General features: G+C 42.0%; 1 protein-coding gene across 7 annotated transcripts in view; it reads left to right on the top strand.

Annotated features, from left to right (window-relative positions):
- Grk4 (G protein-coupled receptor kinase 4) overlaps window positions 1-12,115 on the top strand; it is a 41,851-nt gene that overhangs the window by 4,983 nt on the left and 24,753 nt on the right. For 6 of the 7 annotated variants that reach the window (XR_006146228.1, XR_006146227.1, XM_042671019.1 and 3 more), the window contains exons 4-8: window positions 4,826-4,903; window positions 5,799-5,902; window positions 8,262-8,354; window positions 9,690-9,753; window positions 11,875-12,015. Coding sequence is in view for 5 of the 7 variants with exons in the window: in XM_042671019.1 (XP_042526953.1) it covers window positions 4,826-4,903; window positions 5,799-5,902; window positions 8,262-8,354; window positions 9,690-9,753; window positions 11,875-12,015 (480 nt within the window). In the remaining 2 variants the exon portion in view is untranslated. Of the gene's footprint in view, window positions 1-4,825; window positions 4,904-5,798; window positions 5,903-8,261; window positions 8,355-9,689; window positions 9,754-11,874; window positions 12,016-12,115 lie in introns of those variants that run through there. The other variant, XM_042671021.1, reaches the window with a different exon arrangement.

The raw sequence follows: 12,115 nt of genomic DNA, 5'->3' as shown, positions 1-12,115 counted from the left end.
ACCTTGTATGGAATGTAATTTCCTTATAGGTGAATAGTTTTATGTTTCAAAATGTATATGATGGGCTGGGAAGGTGGCTCAGTGGTAGAGTGCTTGCCTTGCATGCTTGAGGCCCTGGGTTCGATTCCTCAGCACCATATAAACAGAAAAAGCCAGAAGTGGCGCTGTGGCTCAAGTGGTAGAGCGCTAGCCTTGAGCTGAAGAGCTCAGGGAGAGCGCCTAGGTCCAGCGTTCAAGCCCCATGACTGACCAAAACAAATGTATAGGACTATCGCTGGCAAATCTAGAGTTTTAAAACTATGAAATTCAGAAATAATTGATCAGATCCTGGGGCTGGTGGCTCACACCTCTAATCTAGCTACTCAGGAGGCTAAGATCTGAGGATTGTGGTTCAAAGCCAGCCCAGGCAAGAAAGTCTGTGAGACTTGTATCTACAATTAACTAAGGGAAAACCAGAAGTGGTATTGTGGCTCAAAGTGTTAGGACACTAGCCTTAAGCAGCAGAACTCAAGGACAGCACCCAGGCCCTAAGTTAGAACAAACTACCAATAAAAGAGAGAGAGAGAGAGAGAGACTTGATCAGGCTGAGTCCTCGTGACCCAGCCCGTAATCCTAGCTACTCTTAGGAAGCTGAAATCTGGAGGATTGCATTTTAAGGCCGGCTCTGGCAGAAAAGCACATAAAATTCCATTTCCAGTTAACAAGCAAAAATGTCGTACTGGAGCCGGGCGCCAGTGGCTCACGCCTGTAATCCTAGCTACTCAGGAGGCTGAGATCTTAGGATCGAGGTTCAAAGCCAACCCCAGAAAGAAAGCCTGTGAAACTCTTATCTCCAGTGAACCACCAGAAAATTGGGAGTGGCACCATAGCTCAAGTAGTAGAGTGCTAGCCTTGAGCTGAAGAGCTGAGGGACTGCACTCAGGCCCAGAGTTCAAGCCCCACGAACCCACAAAAAAAAAAAAAAGTCATTTCAACCCTGGAGGTATGGTTGAAATGTTAGAGCACCAGCCATAAGCAAGAAACTGGGCAAGAATTCAAGCCCCTAAGTTCAAGCCCTGGTACTGGCATAAAAATAAGTAACTGATTTGTAGAAAATGGGTAAATTCAGCAGAAAGGCTGAATATATTGAGTGTTTATTCATATTTCCTCAAATAGCTTTTTCTTTTCTTTTTCTGCCGGTTCTGAGACTTGAACTCTGGGCCTGGGCACTGTCCCTAAGCTTTTTGCTCAAGGGGAACACTTTTGTTTATTTGCTTCCTATTCTTGAGATTTCCCTATCGCTTTCCTCTCTGACGTATTATATTTTTATTATTATTATTATTTTTTTTTTTGGGTTTGGTCGTGGGCCTGAACTCTGGGCCTGGGCTCCGACCCTCAGCTCTTCAGCTCAAGGCTAGCGCTCTACCACTTGAGCCACAGTGCCACTTCTGGCTTTTTTTTTCTGCTTCTGTGGTGCTGAGGAATCGAACCCAGGGCCTCAAGCATGCAAGGCAAGTGTTCTACCTCTGAGCCACCTTCCCAGCCCTATTTCTCTGCTTTTATTGCTCAGTTCTACAGTGCTACTACTTAAGCCATGCTCCCACTTTGGATTTCTGGGCTTTTGTTTTTTGTTTTTTGTTTTTTTTTTTGGAGATAATCTCTCTGACTTGTCTACCCCTGGCTGTCTTCAAAGTCAGATCTCAGCCTACTTAGTTGCTAGGGTTATTTATAGTCTTGAGTCAGGGGTGCCCAGCTTTTTAAATTTTGGGTGTAGCCTTTTACTCAGAGCTATCCTTGGACCTCAGTTATCCTGCTTATAGCTTCCTGTATGGTGGGATCACAATATGAGCCACCACACATAGCTTATTTGTTGAGATGGAGTCTCTAACTTTTTCCCAGGCTAGTCTTGAACAGTAATTCTTCTAATCTACACCTCTTGAGTCATTGAGATTACAGAAGTGAGCCATTGAGCCTAGCCTCCAAAGTAGTTTTTATCATTTATTTAAATAGCTGCTTAAATTTGAGGAGGAGAAGCTGTTATGATCATTAAAGAAAACCATGAGCCCAACACTGGTGGCTCACTCCTGTAATCCTAGCTACTCAGCAGGCTGAGATCTGATCAAATCCAGGCCTGGCAGGAAAGTGAATCCCAGAAAACCAGAAGTAGCACTGTGGCTCAAAATGGTAGAGTGCTAGCCTTGAGCAAAAGAGCTCAGGGACGGCCCCCAGGCCCTGAGTTCAAGTGCCATTAGGGAGGAGTGGCAAGAGGGTAAAGAAGAAACTTTTTCCATTGGACTCTGAAGAGAAAAGTCTGGGTAAGAAAGATGAGAGAATATTTGGAAGAGTAAAACTAAGGAAGAAGAAAAGTAGGGCAAAACAGAAAGGCAACAGAGACAATTAGGAGATAGTTTGCAGCTCTAGCCCTGTGCCCTTGGTCCGGGGAGAGGGGAGCTGCAGCCTCTACCATAAGGAAACCTGGAGGCATCTATGATCCACACCTCTCCCAAATCTTAAACCCTGGTACCAGGACTTTATGGGACAGTCGCTTCTCCAGTATTGCAGGCTCACATCAGACAAGATAAAGTGCAGAGGATATGGTGGGGGTAAGGTGGAGAGGGGATGAATTTATTCAAAGCACACTGTATACATGTGCATATATGGAAGCACCACTGTGAAACCTTCTCGTATTGCAAATGTATGTTAACTCAAAAACAAAAGACATGAAATGTGGTAGATCGAACATGCAGTCTCACATGGCTTCCAGCCGCCAGTTCCATGACAAAGCAGAGGAAAGGGATTCACCCGAATGCCCCCACCCTTCAAAAGCCTCAGACTTGTGATAACAGCCAAGGTCTGTCAGTTTCAGAGTAGCATCAGGCACAACCAGTGGCATACCTGGTGAGTGCTGTGTGTGAAAATAAAAGCTGTGTGCATGGGTGCAGGAAGGGTAAACCCAGGTGTCACCTTTTCCCCCAGAGACCTTCCTTGAGGTCTATCTGTCCAACACCTCTCCATGACAGAAGTATCCTCCAGGACCAAAAGTGGATCTCAGAGCCAGAGAGGCTCTTTTTGGTCCCACAGTGTATAATACTCTAGAGTTCTGTGTGCTGAACCAGGTACCTGTATGGTAAGCTTTTCATATTTGAAGAGTAGTTACTGGAGCTGTGTGGATGGTGACTCCAACACCATCTTTCTGCACAGATACACCTGCTGGCCTAAATGGCTAGTCTGGAGTGGCTCACACTCCCACAAACTACCCTCCCAGAGCTTTGAGGACCTTCAGGGTTAGATCCTTTTCTGGTAAGGGTGTAAGCCTCATACAGGATAAAATTTAGTTTCATTCCATTTGGTCAGGACACACCAGACCCAGAAAGCCTTTCAGAGTTGTCAGGAGCTAATGAATACGTGATTACCTGTGTCAGCTGGTGGAGGATACCATTTGTTCTTTATGTGTGGATGACTGTGTACATGCATGGAAAAATCACAGGAAAAGCTCCTCATGTAGATTACCTCAAAATAACAAGACTTACCCTGGGAGCTCTGGTTCCAGCTCTCCAAGCAATCCATGGACATTTGTTAAGCGTTATTACCTAATGCATTTTACTTAGACATAGGTAATGGCTACAAATATAATGAAGCATGGAGAGATGATGGAAATGATTGTTCTACTATTTCATCAACTCCCTTTTAAAAATTAACAAGCCAGGCGCTGGTGGCTCACGCCTGTCATCCTAGCTACTCAGGAGGCTGAGATCTGAGGATTGTGGTTCAAAGCCAGCCCGGGCAGGAAAGTCTGTGAGACTCTTATCTCCAATAGACCACCAGAAAACCGGAAGTGGCGCTGTGGCTCAAGTGGTAGAACACTAGCCTTCAGCTGAAGAGCTGAGGGACAGTGTTCAGGCCCAGAGTTCAAGCCCCATGACCAACAGGGAAAAAAATTGTTTAGGGGTTGGGAATGTGGTCTAATGGTAGAGTGCTTGTCTAGCATGCATGAAACTCTGGGTTCTATTCCTCAGTACCACATAAACAGAAAAAGCCAGAAGTGGTGCTGTGGCTCAAGTGGTATAGTGCTAACCTTGAGCATAGAGAGGCTCAGGGACAGAGCCCCAGGCCCTGAGTTCAAGCCCCAGGACTGGCAAAAAGAAAAATTAACTGTTTATATGGGAGTGTAGCTCATGGGTTCAGTATGGTGCGGTGAATGCTTAGCATGTGTAAGCCCCTGGAATCAGTCTTAATTTTAATTTCTAAATTGTTGTTATAAAGGTGATGTGTAGTAAGGTTACAATTACATAACTCAGATAAAGAGTACATTTCTTTTATTTGTTTTTTTTTTTTTTTTTGGTCGGTTGTGGGGCTTGAACTCTAGGCCTGGGAGTTGTCCCTGAGCTCTTCAGCTCAAAGTTAGTGCTCTACCACTTGAGCAACAGCACCAATTACAGTTTTCTGGTAGTTAATTGGAGATGAGTCTCATGGACATTTCTGCCTGGGCTGGCTCTGAACTGCGATCCTCTGATCTCAGCTTCCTGAGTAGCTAGGATAACAGACTCCCAGCCTAAGAGTACCTTTCTTTTTCAACAATATTTCCTTTTCCCTCACTCTGTCCCAGTTTTTCCCACCCATCCCACCCACAGTTGTATAGTTCATTTTTAACATAGTATTTGGACAGTTTTATTTCCTCATATTTCTTAGATTTTCAAAGAACAGCCATCGAGGTATATGATCAGTAGAAGTACTCTTTGGTTCTGAGGGTGTAAAGCCAATTCCATAGATCACAGAATTGAAACAATATGAAACATTGGTGGAAGAAGACAAATAACATTCTCCTTTTCCCATCACCTCCAATCAGGCAGAGTATGAAGTCACCGTTGATAAGGATCAGGAAGGTTGTGGACTAGCAATCTTGGATAGATTCTTCAGTAAGGAGGTAGGCTTTGTTCTTTAGAATAAATTACTTTTTAATAATTGAAGTGTGTAGATATTTTTAATTTTGATAAGATAAAACAAACTAAAAGTCTTAATTCCTTTTATTGTTAGTTTTTTGTGATACTAGGATTTGAACCAAGGATCCCATTCTTGCATAGGCAAATGTCCTACCATTTGAGCCACCCCTCCAACCCTTAAATTTTTGTTCTGAGTCAGTGAGGAAATCAGTAATTAAATCCCAGATGGGAGCCAATAGCTCATGGCTATAATCCTACCTATTTCAGGGGGCTGGGATCTGAGGATCACAGTTCAAAACCATCCTAAGCAGACAAATTTGGGAGACTGTCATCTCCAATTAACCAATAATAAGCCAGAACCAGAGGCATGGCTCAAGTGGTAGAGTACTAGCCTTGAGTGAAAAAGTCCAGCCAGAGCATGAGGCCCTGAGTTCTAACCCTAGTACTGGTCCACCTGGCGCTCGCCCATGTGCGCGCATTCACACACACACACACACACACACACTATAATATAAATAAATTATTGGGGCTAGGAATGTGGCTTAGTGGTGGAGTGCTTGCCTAGCGTGCATAAAGCCCTGTGTTCAATTTCTCAGGACCACATAAAGGAAAAAGCCAGATGTGGGGCTGTGATTCAAGGGTTAAGAGTGCTGGCTTTGAGCAAAAGAAGCTCAAGGACAGTGCCCAGGTCCTGAGTTCAAGCCCCAGGACTGGAAAAAAAAGGAAGAAATTCCTTAGAAAATTGTTTCAACCAACTGCTTTGGCTTTTATTTCCTATACCTTATCTTTTGCTTTTTTGAAGTAAGTAGTAGATTCTGTTTATGATTAGGAAACTTTGAAATCACTAATTGTTATGTGTTTGGTTTGGGCTATATGGAGAACTCCAAATCGACTCTATCAGAAATTTCTTCAGAAACTGTGAAATACTGTAGAGGGAATCTGAATCAGAAGCCCTCCAAGAACATCTTTGAGGAATGTACCAGGTAAGTGGGTCATAGTAGCCCTTTACCTACTCTCTGTGGATAACTCCAAGAGTCAAAGGTTTCATTGTGTGACATAAGTTCTTTTTTTTTTTTTTTTTCAAATTTTTTATTGTGATTAAGAGGTTACATAATTCCCCAAATTTCACAGTATTGTGGGATAGTGATACTCAGTTAAAGTCACAAACACATTCTAACTTTCCTGGAGTGAAATAAGTTCTTTTTTTTTTTTTTTTGGGTCCGGTCGTGGGGCCTGAACTCTGGGTCTGGGTGCTGTCCCTAGCTCTTCAGCTCAAGGCTAGCGCTCTACCACTTGAGCCACAGCGCCACTTCCGGTTTTTTTTTTTTTTTTTTTGCTTATGTGGTGCTGGGGAATCGAACCCAGGGCCTCAGGCATGCAAGGCAAGCGCTCTATCACTGAGCCACCTTCCCAGCCCCTGAAATAAGTTCTTATCAGAGTACTTTCTAAATTACAGCATTACCTTTCACTAATTTTGTGTGGTAAGAGTAAATGAGTTATAATCACATGTACATAAGTGACATACTGAAGAGTGCCCATTGTTGAGCTCTAGTATTTTTATATCCCTGTTATGGCTCTGGTCCATCATAGTAGTTGTGGTTTTAAATTTTTACTCTAGTAGCAATTTGGACTAGGGGAGATGGTTTCTAAAAGATTGGTCATAGAAGCTCTTGCTGTTCAGATGATGGTGATCCAGACCACGATATGACAGTGATAATGAAGATAAGCAAGTGGACTTTAGAAACATGTAGGAGGCTGGTGGGCAACCAAAGACTGCATGGGTTTTGGGAATATAAGAGTCATCAAGCTGAGCAAAAAACAACTGAATCTTTCCCTAAGTTAGTAAAAGTTTGAACTCAGGGCCTTAAGCTTGCTTGTCTTGCTTGTTCCTTGAGGACTCTGCCACATGTGCCACACCTATAGTGCAGCCTTTTTTCTGTGTGTGTGCATGCACACATGCATACACGTGCATGTACACACATGTTCACCAGTTCTGGGGCTTGAATTCAGGGCCTGGGTGCTATACCTGGGCTCTTTTTGCTCAAGGCTAATTCTCTACCACTTGAGAGTCTCATGGACTTTGCTGTCTGGGCTGGCTTTGAATCGTAATCCTCAGATTTCAGTTTCCTGAGTAGCTAGGGTTACAGGCGTGAGCCACTGGGCCCTGGCCATTCAGCTTTCTGATGGTTATTTTGGAGATGATGTGTTACAGACATTTCTACAAGTAATTTACTAAGGGTCTCAGTGTCCTAGGCAGCTTTCCTGTGCAGTTGTCACGTGGTGGGTCTGCATCTGGAATCTGTGATACTTTTAATAATACAGCCAATATTACAAAACAAACAAAAGGTAAAAAAACAAGCCAGGTGCTTTTCCATGCTTACACACCCTTCTTCCTTCATCTGGGTAACTTATTCCAAAAACGCCACATTATTTTCATATTCAGAGTAGGTGTTCTATAAAAACTGTATGTCGTAGCTGCTACCTTCTCTCACAGCTCTCATCAGTCATTAACTGAGCCATCAGATTTCAGGAGGTGATTGAGTTTGACATTGTTCCTTGAGCACCAGCACAGAACCTGTTTCTACTCAGCATTTATTGAGTAGTAAGCACTCAGAAATAAGCAGCAAAGCTGTATTCTGTCCCTCATCTATTCCCCAAGTAAGAATTTTTTTGCTTCTTTAAAAACAATAAGTAACGTTAAAAATAATATTTCCTACCATATGGCTATTAGCATGCAGTTGTGCACCTTTGTAAAATATTGACTTCTTTGTAAAACATACAGGCACATAGCTTTGAATGCCTTAAAAGTATTGTGTTTCTACTGGTATATTATTTATTACATAATTTTTCTCCTCTGTATATGTAAAAAATAACCATTAACTTTGGGAAAATAAACAGGATTAATTTCTTTTTAATTCTTTTTTTTTTTTTTTTTGTCGGTCATGGGGCTTGAACTCTGGGCCTGGGTGCTGTCCTTCAGCTCTTCAGTTTAAGGTTGGTGCTCTACCACTTGAGTCACAGCACCACTTCTGGTTTTTTGAGCAGTTTATCGGAGATAAGAGTCTCACAGACTTTTCCTTCCCAGGCTGGCTTGGAACCGTTATCCTCAGATCTCAGCCTCCTGAATAGCTAGGATTACAGGTCTCAGCCATCAGTGCCTGGCTTCTGTTTTCACTAACAGCAGTAGAACATAGTGTACGCTTGTATAATTGCAAATTCTATATACTGAATTGTGTGTAATGATTGGTTTTCCCATATTCAAAGCTTGTTAATGCTCTAAAGCACCCTTATCTTCAGATTTTTATGCAACAAATGTTTGTAATTGTATAAATCTTTTCCTAGAATTGTCCGTAACTATTTGAGTTCAAAACCATTTGAAGAATACCAAGAAAGCTCATATTTTTCTCGATTTTTACAATGGAAATGGCTGGAAAGGTAGGTTTTAACTTAAAACTCAATAAAAGCAAGTAGTAATTCTCATAGTGCATATAATGGATTTCTGCTTTTCCATTTGTCAGAATACTACTAGAAATCTTGAGTTACATGTGGTATTTTTCACACAAAATAATTATATTTGGCAGTATAAGGTTTTGAACTTTGGGCCTCTTTAATAGGTAGGTATTCTACCACTTAAATCATGCCCCCAGTCCTTTTTAGTTTTAGTTATTTTGGAATAGGGCCTTTTGGTGTTGTTGGTGTTTTGTTTTGTTTTGCCTGGTCTTAGACCTATGGACTCCTGTGCAGCATGAATCACAGATAGCCACCATGTCCAGACATGCTTGGTGGTTGAGATGGAGTTTTGTCCAATTTTTTTGCTCAGCCTGGTCTGGAACCATGATCCTCCTCATGTTTCTACCTCCTGAGTAGCTAAAATTACAGATATCTACCACTATACCCAACCCCAAGAATTATTAATAGATATATTCAGTGAACTCCATATTCAGTGAACTTCTTAAAATGACAGTTAATTCTCTTAGTATAATGGTTAGAAAATAATATCCTGGATTTATAATACAATAATATAATATGATGCAGTGGTTAAGACTTTGCAGACTAGGCTACTGCTCAGTTTCTCACAAGTGGCTTATTAGCCTTTATGATTTTTAAATCCTCCTTCTGTACAAATGACCTGGGAAATGAGTGAAAATGCTTAGCTCAATATTTGATGCACAGAGTATCTCCAAAGTGTCAGCTGCTGCTAGTATTATTATGATTACTATTGCTAAAATTATTATTGGGTGATTAAATTTTCTATTGTAGTTTGTACATATCTTTTGGGCATTAGATAAGCATCTTTGAGTCTTTTTCCAAGGGACAGTGTGCTGTATTTATGTCAGTGTCCTTTGGATTGTTTTAACAGGCTAAAAGGTATGCCTAAGACTGTGCCATGAGTTGTAAATGTGAATATATTTTAGTGTGGGCTGCTGGTATCTTTGTCTTTAGTTGGAAAGAATAATTGGACTGTTATATATCTATGTCTGTTTTCAACAGACCTTTTTTTGTGTGTGTGAAAATACCGTTCAGAGGGGTTACTTTCAAGAGATTTTAAATGTACTTATTCCTCTCCGTGCAAATCGGAGATGTTCCACCAGAGCAAGTGATGGTCCCTCAGCTTGGACACCTTGGTCCTAGGCACTCCCTTTGAGCAATATGGGTCAAGAAATGTGGCTAGGTCAAATAAATAAGCCCACATGAAAGTTAGATAGATTTTTCTGTTTTAAAGTGTCAGTGTAATATGTGACTTGAGTTTTTTTTTTTTTAATTGACTAGGCGGCCAGTAACAAAGAATACATTTAGATATTACAGAGTTCTAGGAAAAGGCGGATTTGGAGAGGTGAGTACTATGTGCCAATGATTAGCACTTCTGATCTAGGTGGGTAAAAGGCAAGGTCATAGAAAATGGTAAGTCATATGTACAGCGTCACCTTACCAGTACATTTATTTCTTCACTGTGTACTTTGGACGTAATTTTAGCCATCCTTTAAAAGAAAGTTGTGGGTTTTGTTGTTGCTGTTGTTACTGTTTTGTCAGTCATGGGCCTGAACTCTCCCTCAGCTCTTCAGCTCAAAGCTAGCGCTGTACCATTGAGCCACAGTGCCACTTCTGGCTTTTTACTGCTTATATGGTGCTGAGGAATCGAACCTAGGGCCTCATGCATGCAAGGCAATCACTCTGCCAATGAGCCACCCTCCCAGCCCCAAAACAGTTGTTTTTTAGAGTTTGATATTCAAGTTCAGGCAATTTGGATTGAAAGATTATGGCTTCCCTATTGTGGAACTTCTGTTATTTCCATATTTTAGTACTAGCTTTAAAATTTATGCAGTACAAAGTATTTTGTTTTGTTAATAATGGAAAGGGATAGCTATGTTGCACAGGTTGATTCCAAATTCCTAAACTCAAACAGTCCTCCTATAGTCTCCCAGGTATCTGGGAGAAAGGAAAAAGCATTTGGAAGTCCATAGGTTTCATTTTTATCGCCTGAGGGAAAGAAAATAAAAATCCAAAGGTGTTCAAAATGTGTCAATTTGGAAAAATCCTAGGGAAATGCCCCATAGATTCATGAAAGGTAGTCTTTTTTTTTTTTTTTTTTTTTGTCGGTCGTGGGGCTTGAACTCTGGGCCTGGGCACTGTCCCTCAGCTCTTCAGCTCAAGGCGAGCGCTCTACCACTTGAGCTACAGCGCCACTGCCGGTTTTCTGGTGGTTTATTGGAGATAGGAGTCTCACGGTCTCTCCTGCCCGGGCTGGCTTTGAACCTTGATCCTCAGATCTCAGCCTCCTGAGTAGCTAGGATTACAGGCGTGAGCCACCAGCGCCCGGCAAGGTAGTCTTTAAATATGATAGCATGCAGTCTTTTCAGGTGATTTAAAGAGATGTTAATGATCTCATCAGTTATCTGGAGTGGCATACTCAGTCCGAGTTTATAACTCCCCAACAGAAACAAACATACAGTGTTTAAGCTTAGAAGGAGGTTATACTTCAAAAGCAAAAGCCTTCGGAATTGCTGTAAAGTTGATTACGAAGCTGACCTAAGAGGTATTGCACTATAAGTGAGGTCTGTTTCAGATCTGCATTTTAACATGGTAGGAAATTGGACAGCATGGTCAAAGTCATCCCTTGGGGAGCCATAGAAGTATGCCTCAGACTCCGTTCTGGATTCCTTTGCAGGATATCCAGCACAGTGCACTAAATGCAACTGAGCATCTGCTTAGTAAGAATAAGGAGGCCCTCAAACCCTAGTACTGCCAAGAAAGAGAAAGAGGTAGAAAGAGAGGTACAAATGTACTGCTATAATTGTAGGAAAATGACCAAACAAAATTTGGAATAGCTATATTTTAGGAGAATATGTAATTTTAATTATATTTTTTTCTCATAAAAATCTAAAACAGCTGGGCACCGGTGGCTCACACCTGAAATCCTAGCTATTCAGGAGGCTGAGATCTTAGGATCACTGTTCAAAGCCAGCCCCGGCAGGAAAGTCCATAAGACTTTTATCTCCAATGAACCAACAGAAAACCAGAAATGGTGCTGTGGCTCAAGTGGTAGAGCAGTAGCCTTGAGCTGAAGAGCTGAGGGACAGTGCCCAGGCCCAGAGTCCAGGCCCCACGAACACACACACACACACACACACACACACACACACACACACACACTCACACACTGCACACACATACACACACACACAGTACCCAGGCTCAGAGTTCAGGCCCCACGAACACACACACACACAAACACAAACACAGTGCCCAGGCCCAGAGTTCAGGCCCCACGAACACACACACACACACACACGTGCACACACACATACACACACACACACACCTGGAAGTGGTGCTGTGGCTCAAGTGGTAGACCGCTAGCTTGAGTACAAAGAGGCTCAGGGACAGTGCTCAAACCCTGATTTCAAGCTTCTCTACCAAAAAAATTGTGTGTACATACCTTTTTTTCTTAAATTAGGTTTGTGCCTGTCAAGTACGAGCTACAGGAAAGATGTATGCCTGCAAAAAGCTTGAAAAAAAGAGAATAAAGAGGAGGAAAGGTGAAGCTATGGCTCTGAATGAAAAAATTATACTAGAAAAAGTGCACAGTAGATTTGTGGTAAGTATTTTTACCATCCCTATGTAGTGCTGAACCAGCAGCACTCTGTCAGACCTCCTGCATGCTCTTCTTCATACCCTAGGATCACTCATTGCCTGGT

The sequence above is a fragment of the Dipodomys spectabilis genome, unplaced genomic scaffold (genome assembly GCF_019054845.1).
Source record: "Dipodomys spectabilis isolate Male_0828 unplaced genomic scaffold, ASM1905484v1 ptg000594l, whole genome shotgun sequence".
Classification (NCBI taxonomy): domain Eukaryota; kingdom Metazoa; phylum Chordata; class Mammalia; order Rodentia; family Heteromyidae; genus Dipodomys; species Dipodomys spectabilis.
The sequence above is the reverse complement of the archived record's forward strand: the minus strand, read 5'-3'. Positions and strand labels throughout refer to the sequence as shown.